The sequence below is a fragment of the Haplochromis burtoni genome, unplaced genomic scaffold (assembly GCF_018398535.1).
Source record: "Haplochromis burtoni strain Fernald_Lab_line unplaced genomic scaffold, NCSU_Asbu1 Contig_357, whole genome shotgun sequence".
Taxonomy (NCBI): Eukaryota; Metazoa; Chordata; class Actinopteri; order Cichliformes; family Cichlidae; genus Haplochromis; species Haplochromis burtoni.
In genome coordinates, this window is record NW_024582718.1 from 501,359 (window position 1) to 525,296 (window position 23,938).

Genomic DNA, 23,938 nt, shown 5'->3' on the forward strand with positions numbered 1-23,938 from the left:
CTCCAAGCAGAGTTTCTGTGCTTCACCAGCGATGATGCATGTCTGTTTTAGAGCCACTGCTTTACAGGAAATAAGTTTCCATCCAAAAAACTCGAGAGGTTTTCACCCACTAAATATTTTACAGCCTCGCCTCAAAGATGAAGCGTAAAAGTTAATAAGTGTTGCTACTCAAGATAATTACCGCCAATATTTTCTCTCAAGTGTGCTTTTTAGTATCGCTGCATGTAGTATTACTGCATTTCTATGCAGTTTTTCCAAGTTCATATGAGCACGAATGAGTCCTTTCACACTCTCGTTTTCCCTCTTTCTATTGCAACGGTTATTAAAACCGTTTTATGTCATCAGGCTTCTCCTTATTTACTTCTGTAAAAAGGAGACAGTCAAAATGTGAGTCATGATATACGTGAGTTCAGATGCAAAATGCTTTTAATACCTTTTAATTGCTGCCACCTACATTGCAAAATAGCTTTCCTGTTTACAATCAAATAATGGAATAATTAAACCCGAAATAAATCTAAAACAATATTTTAAACATTCAGCTTGAAATTATCTTTGCAGAGAATGAAACAAAAAGGCAATAAAAGATGCCACTCAACGAGCCTGGAGAACTTTTCCTGAAGACTAATTAAAGAAACTACAAGAAAGCTGCCTAAGAGAGTTCAGTCTGTGTTGAGGGAAAAAAGTGATCATACCAAATATTGACTTTCTTTCAAGCTGATTAGAACTGTGCAACCTGTTTTTGCCTTATATACTGTATTTACATTTATGTTTGTATGCTTCAATAAATTCACCTGTTTTTCATTTTCCTACAAAATTATATAGAAATGAGGGCTAGCTCAAGGCTTTTGCACAGTGCTGTGTATTTTCTATTACTTAAAAAAGGTACACATTTATTATTTAGTTCCTTCTGCTTCCTATATGTAACAAAATGATTACAGTCAGTAAGTCAACACTCAAACACCATGATTCATATACAAAGAATTTGTTTAATATAAAAAATTTTCTACAAGCTTACAACGAGCAATTTTACAACTGTATAAACAGAAAGAAGTTAAACAAGTTAAAATAAAAGAGTATAATGAATATATGATCCAGTATTGTTACTAAGGCTGAAATATATGATAACAAAATGGAAATGGAGCTGACCCTTCAAAGTTGTACAGAAATATGGTATATAACGGATCAGTCTCTATCGTTTCGCTTAAATTACAGTTACTGAAGATTTATTGTTCTTGTTCTTGATGTCTACTGATTATGCTTAAACTTTGAGTGGCTTCAGAGCAGCATGATCACTCTCCATTGTGGCCTCTCATGTCTCTTCTTATGATGTCATTCACTGGAAAACATTGAAAAGAGGGATTAAGAACTTTCATATTTGCAGCAAAAATGCAAGTTGAGCTGCTTATTTCTATTATTCTTAAATGCTATGCAGATTATATATATATATATTTTTGTGTTTTTAAAGCCCAGTTGCAAAGATTTAAATTCTTAAAACCTCAAGTTTGATCTGAAGGGTGAGAAGACCTTAAGTGCCTTATTTGTTCCCACCACCAGGTGTTGCCATAGTCAGACTTTTTGGGGAAGTTTATGCTTTTATTAAAGGTTAATAATAGAGAATAACAGGAAAGGATGGGGAGTTGTGGGAAATACAACAAAAAGACCTCAACTAGACTTGAACTTGAAAGAATGTTGTGGGTCGTGGTTTGCACTCTGGAGGCCTCCGCCATCAGTCCTCCCCAAAAATGTTCTAATTTTAAGCATAAATCAGTCTAATCGTGACTTTGCATGGCTGCAGTTATACTTACGTCCACTAGATCTCTCTGTTATGCAACATGGGTTTATCGACACTTATCAATGATTTCAGGATGTTACATCCTTACCTCTGATAGAAACAACATCCAAATGTAAAGTCTACATCAGAGACAACAACAAAGTGCTTTTATTTATTTTTTTAACCATGGATGTAAATGTATCCGCATGTATTTGCCTGTACCATGTACTTTCTGTATCTTCCCTCAACTACGGATGTGTAAACATAAACACTCTTCCACAGCAAAGCAGGTCAGGTTGCTTCAAAGCAGTGCCGCTGCTTGTTTCCCCATTCATTATCTACAAACACAGCAAAAACTCTAAGGAAAGTGCTTTGGGTCATACCAAGTTTCAAGTGAGCCCGTGATACTTTAACAAGCGTGTGTGCTTGCATGAGTGTGTGAAATGAGACAGTGAAAGTAAGACTGAAACAGACAGGAAAGTGGAGAGAAAGGCCCTAAAGAAAACCACAACGCAGGATTTGCAAGCATACAGTTGCAATATGCTTGTATGCACTGCAAATTGGACCACAAACACAAGGCTTCAGTATTTCACCTAACTGCTGCACCTTGTATGCACTTTTTTAATAATGTGTTTATATCACAGTGGTTACACTCGGAGGTGGGGGTGAAAAGCTTATCCTCATGACAAAGAATCGTTAAATTTATAAACACAATAACAGCAAACATTTTTGTTCAGTCCCTTCCTAAAGTATGGCTGACTTATCTGAGCGCAAATATGTTAAAAACAAACAAACAAAAAAAACTACATATATAAAGATTCAGAAAGGATTAAACCTTGCCGACATTCCTGGGTGAAGCGGGAGTTCTCGATGGAAAGGTTAAAAAAAACTGTCAGGCATAATTCCATGGTGGAAAAAATGTCAGGAGGACTTCAAGCATTCAAGCATTCAAGCATTCAAGCAGTACATAACATTATACTCACCATCCTCCAGATAGGCATAACTGAGGTTCTCTTGTTTGATCATGATTTTCTCTGGAGCTCGTTCCTCATGGTTTCCTCTAGCAGGGGCGATCTGGGCCAGAGGCTGCCCACCTGGGTCCACCCGACTTCCAACCTTTGCCTGGACTTGACTTTGAATGTATCTCAGAGGTGGCGACTTTCCTAGTGGTAGTGCTGTCTGCATGTAACCATGATTCCTTGACATTGAATAAGGGTCAAACGAATCACCAACCTGAGGACCTTCACCCAATTTGGGCACAGGGGTTCTGGCACTGACACACTGGCTGGGAGCAGAGGCTGGATGCGGAGCCATTGGGGAACCACCTAGTAGAGCGCTACTGCAGTTGCTGTAACGCTGATTCCCAGTGTGGTACAGCACTGGGTTGTTGACCAGAGTGCCAGGTCTTGACTGGTAATAGACTGGTTGATCATCCAGTTGATCTGGGGTTAACATGTGGGCTCGGGGGTCTACAGTGGTTAGATGGTAAAGTGCTGAGGAAACATTCAAGGCTTGAAGGTTGTTGTCTTGCTCCAGGGGATGGTACAGTGACTTCATTGACATGCCAGAGAGAGACTGATTATTTGAATAGCCATAAGAATTCAGCTGGTAGTCATCCAGTGGTTCTGCTTTAATGGCTGAAAAATAAAAACAATTATTATTAGATTTTTCAGAGAGTGAGAGAACAATGCAGGTCTGTCACTAGACCAGTGTAAACAAACAGCCACAGTCATCTTACTTTGCATGTTAGCATGCTAACATTTGCTGATTAGTACTTACTTTCCTATTTACAGAGTAAACATAGGGATGATGTAAATGCCAGTAGTTTTTGCAGGTATTGTGTTATTAGACAAGGTGAAACCAAGTTTACTGGAAACTGTTCTCTTGAGACTTTAAATACAGTATATTAACTGAAATGTCACAGCAACTCAGCTAGTATAAAATGGGAAGAAGATATTTACAAAAGGAACATTAATGCCAGCGTATTTAGAAGCTCTCGAGTTATTTCAGTGATTGTGTGACCTAAAAAAACAAGTCATTGCATCTCCAGTCATCTTTAGGTCTGGTGATAGTAAACACATGTAGGTTTCATAACCAGTGGCTGGAGTATAAATCAGTGTAGATTGAAATGGCTTTAAATTGTCAGCTGCAATGATGTTACGCTTCTTTCTCTACTTCTTAATAATCTTGCCTCATTTCACCTAAAAGCTATAAATATATATCTATATATATATAAACCAATAAACTAAAAGCCTTTTTTGAAATTAGCCAGAGTGTGTCGGCGCTGTAATGTGGGTATCACATGTAGGCGTTAAAAAGGAAAACTATTTTTCCCTTTGAGAAGAAGTAAGATTTGCCCCCAACCCCTACGCAGTCTCTGTTGTGGCTGCAGTGTCAGCGTGCTGCTATAACTGATTAACTTCTGATTTCTGATAAAACTGCAGAACAGGAGTGTTATATCAGAAGTTTGTAACTGCATTAATCTACTTTTGGGGTTAAAATTTTAGAACTGTCAGATTTAATCTAACTAACATTTTGCAATTTCCTGTAACTTTTCTTTTGCTTTTTCTCATCGCTGATGGATGACTTAGCACACATTTGCCTCTTTTAGCAACATCAAAGTCAGTTTATGTTTTTTTTATGGTGTTTTTTTGTCATTATTTGCTAGCATAAGTTATGTAGTGCTATAATACAATATATCTCTCCCGCAGAAAGATATCTGACAGATTACTATTATTAATGTTATTTCAACAGCTGTAACAGAAGAATTTCCCCAAAATGGGATTAATATAGTATTTTACTTCACATGCAGGGTTACGTTATGCTGACAAGGTAATAATAAGATTTCCAGTGCTGACATTCAAATTCAAATTCAAATCCAGGCTGGGAAATGTTGACACTTGAATCACCTTCCTATTTCTCAAACATAGGAGGTACGCCTGTTTTCTCCGTAATAACAGAGCTGAGATGACTAAGAGATATACACCTATCATAGGAGTGTAGACGAAGTGCTGAGGCTGACTGCGTTTCTTTTTCCCATTGATGACGCAGAAGTTGACTTTGGCCGGCTGGCAAATGCTCCGGTCTCGATATGGAGGGACTTCAACAAACAGCATGTTCTATTGATAGAATGAGAAAAAAGGTCACGAGTCAGCTGGCACAAATCTCTACCTGTCAGGTCAAAATTAGTACAAGAAATAACACTTTTATGATATGATGATATGCGATTAGCACATTCATGTACTCAGTAAACTGAAGACACGGGCTTTACATTTTGATTTCTGTTTTGAGCACGTACAGTTACCAGACAAATGACTTTAGCATGCATCTTACAAAATGTGCATCATAGTTTATGTGTCAGTAAAAGGGAAGTTAACTTACAGCTTGAGTTTTATCTCTGTCCACAGTGGCCTCCACTTCCCAGATCTGCTGTCCATCTGAAATTAAAAGGAATAGTTTTTGCAGGTTTGAGTCCCATTTTGGAAAATACATGTTATCTGTTTTGTTTTGTTGTTGTTGTTGTTGTTGTTTTTTGTTTGTTTGTTTTTTAGCACAGCTTAATTTAGCATAAGGGCTAAACAGCTTGGTCTACTGACTGCATCACTAAGACTCTAAAGCTCAGTAAATAGCATTTTATATTTGATTTGCTTCATTCAAAAGAGTTGTGGTTTATGTGCTGGACTATTTTATGGCTTTGGAGGTGGCTGGCAGATATTGCTACCATCTTACTCATCTTACTACAGGCTCACAAGCTGCTGAGAGTAGTTTTATTTTTTACCACAAAATTATATGTGGTGGTGAAGTGGAAAAGAATCCTGTAGAAACCAAAAATGTAGCAAAAAACCAAACAATTTCTACAAGTTTAATCAGCTGGAAACAGTAATTCAAGCAATCAGATGATATGTCAGGACTTTAATTAACAGTACAGTAAGCACATTTGTCACAGACAGTGGAAAACAGGGTTCTCTTTTATGTCTGGTTTAGTGTTTCATTCCCATCTAAAGTTTTTACCTGCTGTTTCTGCTTTCTACCCACACAGTGAAAAACACAAAGCCTCTGCTCTGGGTCTGAGTCTTTATCAGTCTGTCTAACCACATCCTGTTGCATAAAACCCCACGCCAAGCAACAAGGAGGCTTTACATGCTTTCAGTTGTACCCATCCTTCTCTCAAACTATGTAACCCTACAATTTTGTGTGGGCAGAACAAGCAGTGACGAGGTGAGAAATTTCCATTTAGAAGTAAATAAAAGTTGCTACTGCCAGCAAAACAGTAAATGTTTAAGTTAATGGTTAATTTTATCAAAGGTAGATGTGGGGGCTGGAGGAAGAAGTGCGTCACTGAACGTTGAGTTATCCTGGGTGATATGCAAATAATCTAAAAATACAAATGCTGCACGTGTACATGGACACACGCAAGTGGGATACTGGGAGACCAACACAGGCTCAATTTTAAATCCTCAAAAAAAAAAAAAAAGAAAATCTGAAAAAAAGTTTGAAATCACAAGTGAACACACATGTCAACAATCCTTCTAATTACATAATTATGGACTGTAGATAAAAGATAGAAATAGCCACAGTGATGCCACACATTAGTTTGTAAACTTTCAGTTTGTTGTTCTGGCCTCACTAATTTTTTTAATTTTTTTTGTAACTATAAGGGACTATATTTGAACAAGAGGATACAGTGAAAGTTAGCAGCCAAGGCTAACATGTTTGGCTAACAAGGTGTATCATTAAACCCATTATAACTGTACTAATGTGCATCTTTTTCATTTTGTTTTAGCTCAGAGCTATTAATATTGAATTTATCTAAGTAATAAAGTTAGTAATTAGTAGTTTGTGCTTTTTATACTTTTATGCTTTGTAGACAATCCAATTTGCTTCTTTGTCTCCTCCATATTTGTTTTGCCCTTAATAACACATATAATACTTAAAGTGGGTTACATAAAGCATGCCTCGAAGGCACCACTTGAGGAACTGCAGTTTTTGGCACTTTTGTCTGAGCTTGGGAATAATTCTACATTTTAAATAAAATTCCCGTGTTACTTATGTGTTTTTACAGTAATTACAAAGGGTATGGACTACTACCACCAACATTCGGCTTTGTAAACTCAAGTTTGAACTTTTCTTTGAGTGGCTGTGCTGGCACGTTTTAAAGATCAACGATTAACAACAGAAATATGATGTTTTGATGAGCTTTACTGAGATTTTTTTTGTTTCTTTCTGAGTCTATAAACTGTGAAGTACCATAATATCACATATGAGGGCTTCAACCTCTTAGCCTAAAACTGAAGTTCCTTTGAGCGTGGCTGCAAAAACAAGTTAGTCCCTTATAGACCTCTTTGTTAAAATGTTAAAAATTTACAGGGGAAATAAAATAAAGTCATAAGTACCATACCAATTGTTAGTCACCCATTTAAACATTATGTAACATGTTTCTCTCTTGTAAATGAGACATTGACTATCAATGGGATAACCTGTATAAATACAGGTAAAAATAATAATAATAATAATAACAATAACAACAAAATAACAAAATTGTTACGCCTTGATGCTAACTGGCTACATGTGGTAATTGCTGGCTCAAGCTCCCCTTCAGTAAACAATGTGCAGTGTAGCACAGGGGCCACATCTACCCTTTACAATCTACCAATACAATCTTTGGGTGGCTCTTCTACAGTAGCTTTCAAAGAAGACCTTAGAAGATTCATTCCACCAAAGACAGACATTTGTGATTAAAAAAAATACTCCTCACCTTGTGTTTTCTCCGAGAATATCACCTTTGAGTCTGATGTAAAATTCTGTCCAGTAAGGACCATTTGTTGACCACCGAGTACAGAGCATTGGTCCAGGTCCTGCCTCTCGACTGCAGGGAGCTCCTGAGCTGAACGCTGAGCTGTGAAAACATGAGCAGCTTTATTGTCATTGTAACACTAAAGTATACTGTATAGTGGGATCAAATCCAAGGCAGTTGCACTATTGACCATTATAGACTGAAGAACATTCACATTAAGGCTAGTCCCTTTTTTCTGAGCAGTCAGCAATACATCTACAAGTGGCAGTTATGTGTCAATGTTAAATAATATAAACCAACATGTTTGCCAACATTTGCTAACATCAACCACCAAAAGCTAATGAGAAAGAATGTAAATACAAAAATACAGAGCAGCCGACAAAGCTTCAGGGTCTACAGTGACTCTCATGATCAAGCAGAAAGAAAGAAAATGCTCATATGCAATAAAATACTTCTTACAGCATTCAATAGGATGAGAGGCCACTTGAAGAGACATGAGCTCGCCTCCAGGTTGAGGAATATGGACGCGAAAGACCAAGCGCACGCGTGTGTTTTTTCGTCCAATATCAGTCTCTCCATTTCTTAGTTCAATGTCAGCATTTCTCAGCTTCAAGATTCCAACGCAGTCAATCCTTTATCATGAAAGAGAAGACATATGACATAAAATCAGTGCTCAAAATGATATTTCTGTCGTATTTATAAAAAACTTGATTTTCTTCACAGTCCACCCAGACTGTCTTTTTTCACATTTAACTGATGCAATCTCTGCTATTTCAAATATTCAGTCAGTAAAAAGCTCTTTTTTTTTTCAAAGCAGCCAAAGTAGTGATCTCAGGCATTTTCATGGAAAAAGAAACTTCTTTGATTTTGTTTGCTATTTGCTGTTGTGACTCATCATATGTCACGTTCATCAAACCAGTTTTGGTTGCTGCTGCAAACACCCAGAGTTTGCTAGGTCTTTCTTGGAAAAACTCTCTGGCACACAGGAAGTGGTGCGTTTTATGTATCAGTTGTCAGCAGCAGCAACATTTTTGGAGGGAAAAAGATGAAAACCTTGCGGTTGTGATGAGTAGCTATAGCTTGTAGTATTTAAAGATTTAGCACAGTGGAAAATCAAAAGAAAACACATGACGACTCAGGTTGCTGTATCTCCACTCTGAGCCTTATAGTGCTAAATCACCTCAGTGGTCTCTCTTGGTTGAAAAACACAAGTGAACGACTTGTGGTGAAATGTTGACACATACTCTAGGCATTTGTGACGTACGATTGAGACTCCCCTTGGCATTAGTTTTACTCACACAACTCTCATGTGGCTCTTTGGCTCCAGAGGGATCTCCAACACTTTAGTGCCGTTGATCATCCTCTCCAGGCTGGGTGTGGTGACGGTCTTCCCGGTGATGCGGTGGACCTGGTAGAAGGCGTGGGGTTTCAGGAGCCTCTCATCGGCTGTTCCAATGAAGATCTGCAGCGCCAGTGCGGATGTGCCTTGGTAGCCACGGAGCTGGTGACAGCAACAAGGGCAGTTAAAATGTATGCTTCATACTGAACTAAATAAACTTTGAGATCATAAAAGTCCATGCCTTTTGAGAAAACATTTACACCACACAATAAATCTCTTGTGTCTGTGGGAAAGAATTCCCATGCAAACTGGCAAAGCCAGAACACTGCTTTGCATAATCCATTTGTGTAGCATGACTGGGAAAACTGGTAATGGAGGCCCATTTTTTTACTTTCCAGAAACAGTAAATAAAGGACACCATGCACTGACATTTATATGCTCTTTTTGTGGGTTCTTGATTTGTAATTATAACTGTGTTTATTTGAGCAGATTGAATCAATGCATGTCTAAATAATCACACATGCATTGTGGAAGCACTGACATGTTATGGGACTGTTTCTATATTTGCATGAGTATCAGCTTTACACAAAGACGTTTATCAGGAAATATCTCCCCAACATTTACAATCTCCCACTCCCTCTCTCTGGTACAACTACCACGCGTTCGTTTCCTCTCCTTTCTTGTATCTACATATGAATCCCCACACCTGAACCTCCGGGTGCCCTCCATTTGGTGTCTTGACAGCTCCTCGGCTGCCCTCAGTCTCATAGTGAGCTCTGTGATGCGATCTGGGCTGTTGTTGGATCAGTAGCTCATACTGGCCCGTCTGACTGGGCAATGACCACTCTAAAGATGGAAGTGGAGCCAAGGCGAGACCACTGGAAGAACGAAAGAGTTCAAAAAAGAGAAGTTTAGATTTAAAAAATCAAAACGAACCTTGTACCATAGTACCCGAGCTTATTAAAACTCATTAAAAACGACACATATTTCTTGTAAGTGATAAATTAAGACAAACATAACACCTGAATGCGGATCGTCCACTATGATGGAGTGAATGAGAAGGAGGCCACACAGTTGGGAGCATGTAGAAGGTCTCAGGTTTGATCTCAGCTCCACCCCTACTCATCTTTTCTTGCTCAATAGCCCAGTCGTAACCCTCGCCATATACACAGTCCTGTATTTTGGCCCTTCCTGGACTGCTATTCAGAATCTCGTCCAGGCCAGAGGTTGCGGTCTGAACTTGAGGGTGAAACTCAGCTTGAGCCTGGTATTGGTGCAAGTAGTAGGACCCCTGCTGATCGTGGGGTGATGGGATGGGGCTAGGACTCCGGGAGCGCTGCTTAACAGGAGTGCCCTCCTGACTACAGTGGGTCTGACCGTAGAACCGTTTGCCTCGCTGCGGCGAGACAGACCGGGAACGCTGATGGGGGAGTGGTGAAGCAGAACGATTCTGTGGTTGGAGATAGGTTTCATCCGTGATGCTGTTTCGAGGTGAGGCTCCTGGAGAGGAGTGGTTAGAGGATGTATGGATGCCCTGCAGGCTTGAGCAGAGGTCCAAGGGATTCAAGCCCATACCACAGCTCCCTACATTAGATGGTGACACACATGGAGATGCCAAGGGAGAGTAAGTATCTGCTCCCCAGCCAGTGGAAGAATTACTGCTGGCAGGGCTAACGCACTCTCTGTAGGATCCCCGGGCTTTAGATGCAGGACTTGGCTCTAGGGTTTGTGAACTGAGAGAGTCACCAGATGGAGTGATCTCAATCCTGGGGCTGGGAGCAGGGATACCGACTCGTGATGTCAGCCCCATGGTGTCAAACACAGCTCCTGATAGGTTTCCTGCGTTGGTGCTGTGAGAGGAGGTGTCCTGGTTAGAAGTTGGTGGGTTAGAGGTGGAGATGTATGCATCTTGAGGCTGGACCACCAATAGAGGAGGCTGACTGTCATTGTCAAGGAGACCACCAGTGTCATCTGTCACTGATCAAAGAAGGGACACATTTTAGCACACAGGTCAGAATATCTGATTACTACAATACTGCTATTACCATGTGGTAACTTAAAGTGGACTTAAAGATAGTCAGTGTTTCAAATATGAAGTAACACATTTCACTTTTTTCATCCTTGCATCTATATGATATCCATGCGAGGAGATTAATGATTAATATGGTCACCTCAAGTACATGGCTCTGGCTTCAGCACAGAGCCTAACCGGTTTTCGGTTTTAAACACTTTGTTTGGGACAGCAACTCAGAAAAAGTTGGCATTAAAGGAAGAGACACCTAAAACACCTAATTTCAGAGAGAAGATGAAGCAAGGCGCTGCATGAAGGCAGAATATAAAGTAAAACACGATTATTTTGTGAATAATATTTTTTAAATTTTCCTAATCATGCAAAGCTACTCTAGTTGAGTCCAAAAATAAAGATATGGAGCTGAAAATGAACATAATCGGTTCCCTTTAAAGTTTTTTATTTTATTTTATTATTTTTTTTTACCTAAAACATGCTTGAACATGATTTTCTCTTAATAAAAATCTATAAATTGAGAATATGCCAATGTTGGGGATGCGAGAGCTGGTTTTGCGTTTCCTCTCCCCAGTAAAACTGTTACTATCATACTGAACAAGTGTTGGTTTTAGTCAGGATGCCAAAAATGAAGAGGCTTGCAGATACATATTCAAAAAAACAACCAAACCATTCATGGTACTATGAGGATCGCTTAATTTTGAATCTACTTAACTATAATCTGTCGCACTCCTGTTTACTTTCCATTCAAAAATAGAAAAAAAGGGTCTTGGAAGCCCTCTTGATCTTAGATTAAAAACAAAAGGATGATGATTATCAATCAGTGTATAATGTCAAGGTCTGGGAGCTAAACTTTCATAAAAATAAAACACAACACAGTAGTTACAGACGCATCCTCAGCTGAGAAAACGTGGGCTTAGCGGCAATAAGATCATGAAATGCCTTTAAAAATAAATAAATAATAAGATACTATGTTTGGAAAAATGCATATGCAATTTATGTATACACACCTTTATCACAGCCAACAGAAAAATCAGGTTGATTATACAGAAAAAGGTCCGAAAAGTCTAACTCCTCCTGGTTTATGTCTTGGCCCAGGCCCTCGGTGAGCCCCAAACCTCCAGAAGTCATCTCCAGCTCGGAATAAACAGGTTTGAATCCCGACGAACGTAACTGTTGTAATAGCTTTTGCTCAAATAAATCGTCACTTTAATTAAGGCGCAGCGTGGATAATTAACGCAACGGACGAAGTTACAGTACTTCACAGATGCGTTCAAAACATTAGAAACTGCGCAAATAAAACATCTAACTGAGCGAGGTGAAAAAAACGAGTGGTGTCAGACGCTTCCTGTCACTGCTGATGATGACAAGTGGGCAGGAACTTCCAAAACACGGGCCTCATCTCTTCCTGTCTAAGTTAGGTAGGCTGATTTTTTTTTCTAAGATATAAAATCTATAACGTCTGCTGATATCAAATCATAAAAGTCGGATTCTTTTTTACACATTTTTCTTTTCTTAAATGCACCTTTTATTCCTTCGTATTCGACCTAGTTATCTTTTTTTCGGAGACAAAAGATTTTATTCAACTGGGCACCATAAAATTTACGACTGACACACCTCTTTTAACTTTACCTGTTTTTGTTCTTATGTACAGCTACTATCAAATATGTGTAATATGAAATCACATATCGATATTTTTTGTTAGAGAAATCTGTGAAAATTAGACGATTCTCCATGTCCTAGCCCCAATAAAATCGTACTTACAATCTCTGGTCAGTAGGTGGCCGTATTGCACAATTACCGCCAACACCCTTTTTTTTTAATTGCTGTTCAAGTTAACTCAACTTGACTTTGAGACGTTCGTAAATATATTGATTGCTGCACTTTGACATAAACTTACTGTAGTTGTGGTTTTGACAGCTCTACTTCCTGTTATAAAGCAGATGAACATTTAGCAACCACAATTCACACTTTACTCGACATAAGGTTTCTCTCATTCATTAAGCTCATTTCTAGCTCGTAAATTCTAGTCTTACACTCCCCTAAAGTAGTTTATCATTCACATATAAATAAAAATCAGAACAATCCTTCTTTATCTTATTTTGACCCTCAGTTCATCCACGTGCCCTTCTTTCCTTTAAGCTTCCCAAGCAGAGGCTTTGAGCAGCAGGTGGGTGGGGTTGTTTTTTTTCCCCCAGCCAGAGCCGTGTGCCGGAGATGACCATATAAGGAACCCCTCCTTCCTCCTCCTCCATGACATCATACAGAGCCAAGGGCGTTAAAAAAATGAATATGAAAGGAAGAATCTAAAGCAGTCTTGTGTTTCATAGCGATTAGTTGCTCATATGCCTCTCTTATATCAAGTTTTATGTGCCTCGGCACGCATGTCCAGGCTCTATAGCTCAGTGGTTAGAGCACTGGTCTTGTAAACCAGGGGTCGTGAGTTCGATCCTCACTAGGGCCTGCACTTGTGAAATTTATGTTATGTGAATTGTTTACATAAGTAATTAATATGTGTCATTTAAACCAATCTCAGGAAGAAACATAACCTCTTGGGAATTTTTAATGCTACACTCAGTCACAGAAATATTGTATTTTACTTTACATGCAGAGATTTATTGAAAAAATTGTCATGAAAATTACATAAAGAAAGTAAGATTTTTTTTTTTAAGGTATTCTACTTCCATCAGTTCTCCTGAGTACTGAGACTGTTCATAATTGCTGTTGAGCAGAGTAACCATTTCAGGTTTACATATCGAAATCACCCGAGGTCACAGCTAAGTTCTTTGCGCACATGGCACTTGTGAAAATAATTAATCAAAAAGTGAAGCGATGTGTATGGATTGTTTTTTATGTAAGAAACTCCTCCTGTAATCAGCCTTCTCAGTCCAGAAAGCGTCCTCACAGGAGATTTCTAGTCCCAGCAATCGGTGGAATATGAACTCAGATCCTTATTCTCGAGTAAAAAGTATTTACAAAAAGTAGTGTAAGTGTGTATGTAATGTATGAGATCACGAGCCAAAACGAGGGATCACGAGGGATGATTGATAATGGATTGGGGTTTTTTTCCTTTGTGCATATGTGTGAAATATTAAGTAGTTTTACATATTTTGTACTATAAATAGTTATTTAAAATGAAACCTACAAGGTGTTCTACAAGGGAAGTTCGTCATCAGTCTTTGCTGAAGCTGCTCAAGACTCATAAAGTGACAAAAGACCTGACAAGATGGAGGTTTTTACTGAGGAGCTGCCAAACCAAAAACTATTTTCATTTTTAAGAGTGCTTTGTACTTTGTTTTATGTCAAACATTGACCTGAAAACTAAGCAGATCTGTCAAATAAATGCACTGAGTACAACACAGGATATGTAAGTCCAGGATCTTTATTTTATTTTATTAAACTGAAGATCTTGCGGTGTAATATCTGATGTTACTTCAGGGCTTTGTTTATTGATTAATTGTTGGTTAAGCGTTGTTTTGTTTTTTTTTATTGATCCCTGCATAGGTAAGCTCATTCTGTCTTTGTTTAACCCATCTGAAATACTTAAAAACAGTGGGGGGAAAAACAGGGACTAAAACAGTGCTTAAATCACTTCACTTGATCTTTTATTATATATATATTATATATATTTATTAAATTCAGTTATAATTTCATAATTTACTTTCATAACACTAGAAATCCCACAGAAACATCAGACTGTGGGATTGTGTAACATGTTTTTCACATTGTGCATTTGAGGAATCCATCATTTTAATGGCAGGGGCGGAGCAAAAGGGTGAAAAACAAAAAGTTTTGTTAGTTTTGAAAGATGCACTCCCCCTCATGTAGCTCATAGTGGTTTGGTCCATTGCCTACTATTACCTAACTTTTACTTTACAAACTGTAAACAAAGGATATGTGAGACACTGCTATGTACTTGTACCATTCAGTAAAAGCAAACATATTTACTGTCACGAACACACTTTTTTATTAGCTTCTTGACCTTGATGTTAAATCTTGTGCTTCAGTCTAGATGCTATATTATTGTCTCTTAATGCATGTTTATGGAGTTATAAAATTCACCATAACTCACTAAATTTTTAACCAGCTGAAAGTGATTTCATTTTCATGTTCACAGCTGTGAATTACTGCTTTGCCTAAAAAGCAAATCTTTGCAAGGTGGGAGAAACAAAAAACATGTAAACTCCACACGGAAAGGTGTGTTTAAAGATATATTTATTTGATACATTTGTTTTCATGAATAAAATATGTCTCTTCAAAAAACGATGTACAATCTTGCAATATTATAATTGTGCTTATATATACAATAAAACATAAAACATAACCCATATATCAATATATATATATATTGATATATATTGATATATATTGATATATATATATACACATACACAATAAAGGAACGTTCCATTAACAGTCATAGTTTTAAATATGTCTGAGGTATTTGTGGTAAGATTAGAGTTATAATAATTGTTGTTTTGTATTTTATTTACAGAGCAGCAATGCAGGGAGTCACTGGACCACTGGGACAAGCAACAAAGTTATCACCTTTCTGTCGCTCAGTCCGGAAGAGCTGAATTTAGAGCCTGGAAGGGAAGAAAAGATCAATTAGGGCTCTTCTGAACTTGATGGAAATAAAAATATAATTTGGCAGATTCATAGTTACAGTTGTCTAACTTAGATGTAAAGTATGATATCATGTCTACATCTCTGAATCTCAACATGTGTGTTTCTGTTTGTTCTGGCTGCAACTCACTGCCTGCAAGTGAGGCATTTAGGGAACATCTGGAAATTGTAGCTTCCCAGAATAACATAGATTACGCTGTGTCCAAACAGGCTCTGCATAAGACTGTTAAAATAAAGCTACAAACAGTAGCCAGCCAGAGTAATTTAGGGAATGTTTGTGCCACTTCCATCTTGACTAATTCCTAAGCAGTCTAGAAATTTAAAACTGTTCTTACTTCATCTCCTGATGAAGGCGACAGGCAATTCTCTATTGGGAACCAAAAGCCCTGAATGGATGACGTCAAGCGGCTCATTATCTGTTGCCACAATCTCATAGTCTCTGACCAGCTGTAAGAAAGACAAGCAAAAATCAACAACTGTTCAAATAATGGCATTTGTTGAGGACCATCTTGAGCTAACCACTTAGGTTTTAGTCACTGATCGTACCCAGCACATGGCCAGTTGCAGCTGAAGCTCTGCCAGTCGTCTGCCGATGCACATCCTCTTTCCAATACCGAAAGGAACGTGGGCAAAGGGGTTGATGGTGTTGTTCTCCCGCAGCCAGCGCTCAGGTTTGAACTGCTTGCCATCATCAAAGTACTCTTCGTTGGAGCCCAGTGCATGGCTGTTAATCATCAACACTGTCTGTGAATGGAGGAAAAAGTATAAGTTTTTGGTTTTGTCCCTATTTTACAGATGAATGATGCAGTATAGTAGATAATGAGACTAAAGCCTGAGAACATGAACAGATTTTCTTTCTAAAAAAAACTCATTTAGACATCAGTCAAATGTAAATTTTCACAAGAATGGAATCTGCTTATGTCAGGTGTATGACGACTACTGTCTAAGCCACTTACTCCTTTGGGAATAGCATAATACCCCAACACAGTGTCCTTGTCCAGGGTTCTGCTTGTGAATGGAACTGATGGTGATAACCTGTAGGAATTAGACAAAAAATACATGTGAGATTATGACACAGTGACCATACTCATACTACAGTATGTATAAGCTGCTTAACAGGAGATAAACGTATTCCGGCATTGTTCACAGGGTAAAATAAGGTGAGATATAATCTCCAGTTGGGGGGCTTGTACAGTACATTCCATGGGTGATGTGGTTATGTTGGTGGACTTAAATGAAATTTTAGACAACTTGTGACTTCAAAAGGAGACCGAAGGAGAACCTACAAGGGCTAGGAAACAATTTAAATGTGACCACATGGTAGACTTTAAGCTGGTTGTTGCTGGTCATGCCACCACATCTCACAGAGCTTGTTTTTGAGGCAGTCATGCGTGTGAGTTTTCATTCTTAATCTCTCTGTAGTACGAGCCAAAATTATGATTTAAGTCTGATTTACTGCTTAGGAAAAACAAAACAAAACTGATTGTTTAACTGGTGTCTAATTCATTCATTTAATAGGAAATGGAGATTATTTGTATTTGTAGTATTTGTTTTGCTTGTGTGACTCTTGCACCAAACTCCTATTAAAGAAAAAGATTTTTCTATAATTATATTTAAATTTAACCAATCTATAGTTAAACTGGTGTATCGTTTGGATTTCTAAATGTATTTAATTGTATTAACAGAGTATGTTTGGCACTTTTCAGAGAGGAAGATTAGATACTACACCGCTGCTCATAATATAACCATCAGTGTTAATGTACCTCATAGACTCTTTGAGGCAGGCCTTGAGGTAGGGCATATTCTTGATGTGCTCTCCACTTGGATCCTGGTCAGGAGGCACGATCTCTCTGATCTCCTGCAGCAGCTTCTTCTGGGCGCTGGGGTTTCGTGACAGGTTGAAAATAAACCACAACATGCTATTGGCGGTCTGAGAAACGTAAACAGCAAGACAGAGAGGGAGGAGAGAGAGACAGAGACAGAGATTGAAATAAGGAGGTAGTGAGGAGATGTCTCTAAATGAGGCAGCTACGCTAAGTGCATTCATCAGTGGGGTCCTGAAAGGAGCTATGGAATGTTTTGGGTTCCTCAAAGGCTCCTCAGTTACATCTACTACATTAATTTTCCGCTTTTGAAGGACTGAAACTGCAGCACCTTTTTGTTTTAGAGTTTACAAGGTTTTTTTTTTCTTTAACCACTTGAAGGAAAGTAGGTGAAAGGTTGAAATTAAAAAAGCAAACTCATGCTTGTTCTGTTAAAGTGCAGCTTGCAGTTTTTTGTTCAGTAAAGTGTGACTAAACAAAAAGCTGTAATAGACAGAAATGGATTTAAAGCTCCGCAGCATTATGTTTCTTTGCCTTCTGCATCTAGCAGCCATTAAAAATGGGTAGAAGTGGCCAGCTCGATCAACAAATCACTAATCTGTGTGACTGTTAAAGCCAGTCAAAGGACTTCAGCAGCACGTTTGCCACCATGTGGTGAGAACTAAGCTGAGCTGAATATAAAAGTGTGATGTAAAAGAAAAATTCTGGCGACTACAGATTCACTGAAGAGGTTGATAGAAGACTACATCCATTTACATAATAAAAAAGGATTGTCACAAATAAAATTGTTGTGTCTGGGTGACACCACCAGGGGGCCCGATTGTTAAAAAGAATACCAGGACTAAACCTGTCGGACATTAAGTAGCGCCACTGTGTGGCCAGTTATAAAGCTACAGTTACGCTAGCAGTTCTTAGTTGCTTGAAAGGTAGATTCTACTGGCTAATGTCAGCTGTCAGAAACGCTTTCAGAAGTCAGAATTTCTAGTTAACTGTTAGCTGTGTTCTTTTTCAATCAAATTTATAAGAAATAATGTGTTAATTATTGAGTTTTAGAGATGTCGGTATGTATTTATGTTTGTTGGACAGAATGTTAGCATTGGTTTTCATACTAAGCTAAGTGGCTGTAATGACCAGACAAATAGGAGAGCGATGTCCATGATTTTAACTATCTCAATGAGAATTAAATGTATATGTTTGTGGTGAAAAATGTTACTCACTGTCTCAACTCCTCCAATCTGCAGCTCGGTGATGGCCGCGTACAGCTCCTTCTTTGAAAGGCTGCTCTGGTGTAAGATGTCACCGATCAAATCATCAGGAGCTCTGGTTGCGTTCCTCTTCAGCTTCTTGTCAATGTAGACTTTGGCTGAGGGAAGAAAAACAGTCACGATGTAAGCATGCTCATTTTAAAGTCAAATCTCATGTGTTTTGTTTGCACTTGAAAAGTTGGTTTTTGGTTGTTACTTTATTTTTTCTGTCATGTTCTCAGCTGCTTTCAGGCAAAATAGTAAAAAAAAAAAAGACTGTCAGGCCTCTTTAATTGTAACTCTAGATGTAAGGAATACATGTGAAGTACATACAAAGTTATTTATACATAAAACAAAGAATAACTTTTTTTGTTTCTGTTTTCGGGCTAATTTTCGTTACTGTTTTCTGAAAGTGTGTCAGTTGTTTTTTATCCTTTCATAAAATGCTATCCATAATCTAACTTGTCTGACTGAAAGACATATATTAAAGACAAGATATTTTGGTGCTGTACTGAAAACACATAAAAACATCAATTGTTGGTACAATAAGTGGTTATGTGTGAATATTTGTAAAAGGTTGAAGCAGCATAATCTTCTTTATCACTGTATGCCACTACCTTCTGCTACAACAAATATTTGGCATATTTCTCCCTCATGGGTCATGCAGTTTACTACAACACTGAGTACCAGAGCGCCAAGTACACAAAACACTGGCACACAGTTCAGATCTCGCTGCCACCCACCCACCCTCGTCTGTACTTTCCTATTGATGTTCTTACTGGAACTGAGCTCAGACAACTGCAAACATTACAGATGAGTGGAGACAAACAGTACCCTACGACAGTAATTACTGCAGGCGGGGGAATCTTAATTTTCTAATTTTGTGGCAAGGCATAAACTCGCACCTGTGCTGAAAATGCGGTCCCATGCTGCGGTGTGGTCCTGCCATGTTTTGGTGTTGAGGCTCTTGTGGAGCTCTACTGGTGTAACCATCATCATGCCAAAGGTGCTCATCATCTACAGAGAAACAGAGCGACAAGAGAAGACAGAGTCAGAGAGAAAAGGATTGGGAGTCTGATGTAATCCATTGTCACTCGTGCTGAAAGTCTCTGATTCAATTGTTTTCAAAGCTTTTTCTATACTGTTGCCCCCATTACCCTGAGACCTTTGTAAGCATATTTTTATTATCTGTTAACGGTATTGGTTTGCCCCAGAAAATCCCAGTGAGAGTGTTAGTCACTGAACTGCTGCATCACTTGGTGAACCTGATGAACTGCGAAGTTTCCACAGGCTCACAGAGAGAGCCAGCTTCAGTCCTACAACTGTCCCCTCTTACAAGTCACAGTGCTCCTATACTCACTGTTTTCACAGCTGTGATGAAGTTCATGGCTTCCTCGTTGACCGTCTCTTGCAGAAGACCAAATCTCTTCCCATAAAGGATGAGACAAATGGCTGTGAGGTGAAAAAGAGCAAAAAGTGAGATTCAGAATGCCAGATTTTTACTTTGTACAGGTCTGCAATGTCTCAAAATCCTTTTAGTTTATGATTATCTTTTTAACATTACAGGTGACAGAAAACATCATAGCAGAATATTGCTTCTATAAATAACATGGTTGAAAGCCAAAGATATAATTAGGGTTTTTTTCGGTTTTATAATGATTCATTTTGAAGCCCACATTCACTTCATTTATCAGAGTTTTCGCGCTTTTTATTTGCCTTAACCGACCTTGAATGTATTATCTGTAAATTATCTGGTTTTGAAACCGTTTAAAGGTAACACCTGATTCTTTCAGAGTTTCAGTTTCCACATTTTCTGTATTAGACGGTTAATCGAGAAAATGATCGGCAGCTCAATCTATGCTGTAATAAAAATTCCAGTTGTAGATTTAACGAGGAATCGAATCAAAAATAGTGAACTTACTCTCAAACGACCATTTATTCAATTCGAAGTACAAGTCTTCAATCTTCCCGTTGTTGCTGATGTTTCCAATTCTGCCAACGAAGTCCACCAACACCTGTTTTTACAAGCAGAAGGTGTCAGTCATCGATAACTCTAAGAAGTACAAGCATATATTCTTTATGTAACGGAGTCTTACCTCGTTTATTTTGCCATCGAGCTTCACCACTTCTGTCGGTTTCATGAGTTTCTGCTGAAATGCGCTCCTCACTCTCTGCCAGTCCTTTCCTTCCCTGCAAAACAAAAGTAAGTGCGTTTTAATTTAAAACATTTGTGCTTCTACTTACGTCTCAGTCTGCCTCCTGGTGGGTTATTGCCATTTTAGGCACCAATAAAGGAGAAATCGAAAGACCACTTACAGAATTAGGAGTCCGTACGCCTCGTCTCTCAGGTCTCTGTATGCTTTCCAGGGTTTGATTTCCAGCCTCTGAGGGTAATTTGCCTCCTTCCTATAAAGCGCCTCCAACAAGCAAGGTGCGCCAATGTGCACAGACTCGAAAGACCCCAGCTTCATCCGGAATATCTTTCCGAACTTCTTATGATAATCAACCTGAAAAAAAAAAAAGATTCAAGTAGTTATAAAATGTCATGGAAAATAAAAAGTGATTACATCTGTTTTGGTCACATTTTAATAGATTAAAAAACACTTGGAATGTTTATGGTTATGATGACATATGATAATACTGTACCAATGCCTCATGTTGCCTCGTCAAACCGCCTTTTCTCAGGAGTTCAAACAGACTGCCGACCAGGGGCCAGTTGGTGGGTCCCGGGATCTCGTCCAAACTGTGCGCTCTGAATGCCGCATGAGGACACGGTGCAGCCTCCGCAGCATCCTTCTCCCCTAGCACGCACACTGAGGATGTTGGCTTGAAGTGCTGCAGCCCGACAGACTTCTTCTTCAGCAGCTCAACTATCTGAGGAACTTTTTGGATTTGCGCCCTCATCCTCAACTTTGTATTTATCTATTTTTTACTCAGTTAGTACTCAGATGTTTAACAGCAGCTCCCTTTTCATTACCTAGAGGTTGTTCTAGTTTCTTGGAAAAGTGTTACTCCATACCGCATTATATATACTCTGAGAGTGTTTATTCCTGCCGTGCACGGAACCAATCAGGGGCCGGTCCTGCATGGTGTGGCCGTCGAGCCCGCCATTCATTTATGGATCCAAGTTGAGAGGATCGTATGACCCCAGATAGACCGAGGAAGTGCCCTGACCCCCCCGCTTTATAAATAAACACACAGGCCACTGCGGAGGTGACGCGGTTCGCTTGAACCTGTTTCACAGTGACCCGTGATTGGAAGAACCGAAACTCTGGCAAATACTACTGCCACACTTCTGCACCGGGCAAATATTTGACCGATTGCAGCTTGTGTGTTTGCTTTGTTGGTGTTTTGGAGTGTGTGTTCTTTGTGGAGAGGTAAAGGGGTGGTGGGGGTAAGTGGGCATTTAAAGTGCTTTTTTGGACCGTTTATTGTACTAATTATACGGGGTAGTTTATACAGTCCAATTAACAGGAGCGCTGAATTGGAGTTGTTATTGCAGGAAATGTAAAAGTCCCTCCATCCATGGTCGCCCGCTGATAAATAACATTTAATTCGTATATTTCCAGATCGTTCTGTAGTTTCCAGATCGTTCTGTAGCCTCTGATGATCAAAATCAAAGTCAGACTTTTTACAGTCTGTTTTTCTTCACCACCAACAAGAAGCTCACCAGACACAGGCATGAAAAAAGTGATTTCTATTGTTTGATACATTTCTTAGTTTGAAAAATGAAACGAGTTGATGGCGAAATCCCCCCCCCCCCCCCCCCAAACACACACACACACACACACAAATCAACACACTTGACACCTCATGGATTTTCTCTCTGATAAGAATCCTTATGTCGTTTATAATTGCGAGGACCCAACCTTAACCCCCCCCCCCCCAACTGAATGCCCAAACCCGATATATACCTGCCTCGAACCTGGCTCCCCAACAGCATTTCGCAGTTCTCAAATGAGGACCGTCCTCACTTGGGCTAAAGCTAATTGGTCCTCACAAAGATAGACATACATGTAGCGCACACACTCAAGTACAGACGCACACGCCGCCCACTCAGAGCTGGCATGACTTAAATAACATGTACTGGGGCCCCGTGTTGCTGCTCTTCAAAAGTGCTCATTCACAGACTCTCGGGTGGCATCAGAGCAACCTTGAACTCTTAACTGATGTTTGCCGGTTATTGGGTGAGCGAGCAAAAGTCGTCTCATGTGTAGCAGGCACATATTAATCACCCCCCCCCCCCCAAACGAGAAAACAACCACCCACGCACCTACAAATGCACACGGTGACCACTCATGCTGTTTGATATGTGGTATCACATGATATCAGGCAGCTTTAGTACTGTATTTGTGCTACTTTATTATTAAAAAAAATTTAACTTAAAAACTTTAAAAAACACACACACAACCTTCTTGAAAACCGCATTATTTCTCTTATATATACGTATCAGTCTGAAAACAAAGACAGATGATCTGCATCTTGGCCAGCTGTTTCTCAGTGTTTCAAGTCTTTATGCAAAGCTAAGCCAACAGTCTGCTTGCTGGATTTTTTTTATTTTTAACATACTGACACGAGAATGGCACCAATCACCTCATCTGTTTCTCAGAATTTTTAAAAAATGCGTGTTGTGCAAACCATCAAATTATTCTTGCGAAAGAGGACTCTAGTGATTTTGTTGAGTGTAGATTAATAACATCTGTTTTTAAGCCTTCTTTTCTTGGTAAACATCTACATCTCCCAAACTCTATGTGCTCAACCTGAAGCACGATGTAAAATAATGGGACCTAACCATTTCTAAAATCCCAAAGCGTCTCAATAAAGTGTTTTTGTTGCATGAGTGGCAGTGCTTCTCATTATGCATAGTCACATTTGTAATGAATAAATCAAGTATTTGTAGTACATTTTTAAACATTATCTTTAAAAATATCAGCTTAAAAGAAGTACATCGTTTGAAAATGCATTTATTTTCATTACTGGGCAGCTTAAATGAAGGGTATCAAACCCATTTTAGGTTATGGAGCATATGGCCTGATTTAATCTGAAGTAGGCTTGATCAACAGAAGCGTGCAATAATTCATAAATTTAAAAAAGTAACGATTTCCGAATTCCTCTTTCAAATTTCTAATTCTTCGCAGGCGCAGTCCATATACAAATCATATAGTGAGCATCCTGAGACAAATAAATGCAGCAAGTGTGTCATTACACATACAGAAGTTACAGATCACAAATAGTATTTAAAACCAACTTTCTGGAGTTAGAAACGTATCATTTATTTTTACTACCATATAGTAATAGTGGCCACTGCAAAGGGATTA

The 23,938-nt window shown here is 38.9% G+C and overlaps 2 protein-coding genes and 1 non-coding gene across 3 annotated transcripts; 1 reads left to right on the forward strand and 2 right to left on the reverse strand.

Annotated features, from left to right (window-relative positions):
• Positions 1–966: 966 nt before the first annotated feature.
• On the reverse strand, positions 967–12,297 carry LOC102291079 (nuclear factor of activated T-cells, cytoplasmic 2). Its single transcript, XM_005943236.3, has 10 exons — positions 11,938–12,297; positions 9,927–10,881; positions 9,611–9,782; positions 8,864–9,066; positions 8,025–8,197; positions 7,527–7,667; positions 5,153–5,208; positions 4,758–4,890; positions 2,755–3,408; positions 967–1,336 (listed from the first exon to the last, which is right to left on the reverse strand). The coding sequence occupies exons 1-10, from the start codon at positions 12,056–12,058 to the stop codon at positions 1,290–1,292; spliced, it is 2,655 nt and encodes an 884-aa protein (XP_005943298.1). The 5' UTR covers positions 12,059–12,297; the 3' UTR covers positions 967–1,289.
• A 1,021-nt stretch (positions 12,298–13,318) lies between these two features.
• On the forward strand, positions 13,319–13,391 carry trnat-ugu. Its single transcript has one exon. It is a non-coding gene; the product is annotated as a tRNA-Thr (tRNA).
• Positions 13,392–15,125: 1,734 nt separating this feature from the next.
• LOC102290772 (1,25-dihydroxyvitamin D(3) 24-hydroxylase, mitochondrial) lies at positions 15,126–21,714 on the reverse strand. Its single transcript, XM_005943235.2, has 12 exons — positions 21,267–21,714; positions 20,937–21,127; positions 20,717–20,810; positions 20,542–20,635; positions 19,981–20,072; positions 19,526–19,637; positions 18,594–18,739; positions 17,317–17,483; positions 16,510–16,588; positions 16,100–16,297; positions 15,889–16,000; positions 15,126–15,513 (listed from the first exon to the last, which is right to left on the reverse strand). Exons 1-11 carry the CDS (start codon positions 21,522–21,524, stop codon positions 15,890–15,892), a joined length of 1,542 nt encoding a protein of 513 aa, XP_005943297.1. The 5' UTR covers positions 21,525–21,714; the 3' UTR covers positions 15,126–15,513; position 15,889.
• Between the last annotated feature and the right edge of the window lie 2,224 nt (positions 21,715–23,938).

Bases quoted from the DNA above. Each gene is read 5' to 3' on its own strand.
- LOC102291079 (XM_005943236.3), bottom strand. From the start codon at position 12,058: ATGACTTCTGGAGGTTTGGGGCTCACCGAGGGCCTGGGCCAAGACATA. The intron at 9,783-9,926 runs GTGTTATGTTTG...TCGTTCTTCCAG, and splicing joins AGTGGACGATCCGCATTCAG to TGGTCTCGCCTTGGCTCCAC. The intron at 8,198-8,863 runs GTGAGTAAAACT...TTCATGATAAAG, and splicing joins AAGAGCCACATGAGAGTTGT to GATTGACTGCGTTGGAATCT.
- LOC102290772 (XM_005943235.2), bottom strand. From the start codon at position 21,524: ATGAGGGCGCAAATCCAAAAAGTTCCTCAGATAGTTGAGCTGCTGAAG. The intron at 21,128-21,266 runs GTACAGTATTAT...TTTTTTTTTCAG, and splicing joins CGAGGCAACATGAGGCATTG to GTTGATTATCATAAGAAGTT. The intron at 20,811-20,936 runs GTAAGTGGTCTT...TTTGTTTTGCAG, and splicing joins GCGTACGGACTCCTAATTCT to GGAAGGAAAGGACTGGCAGA.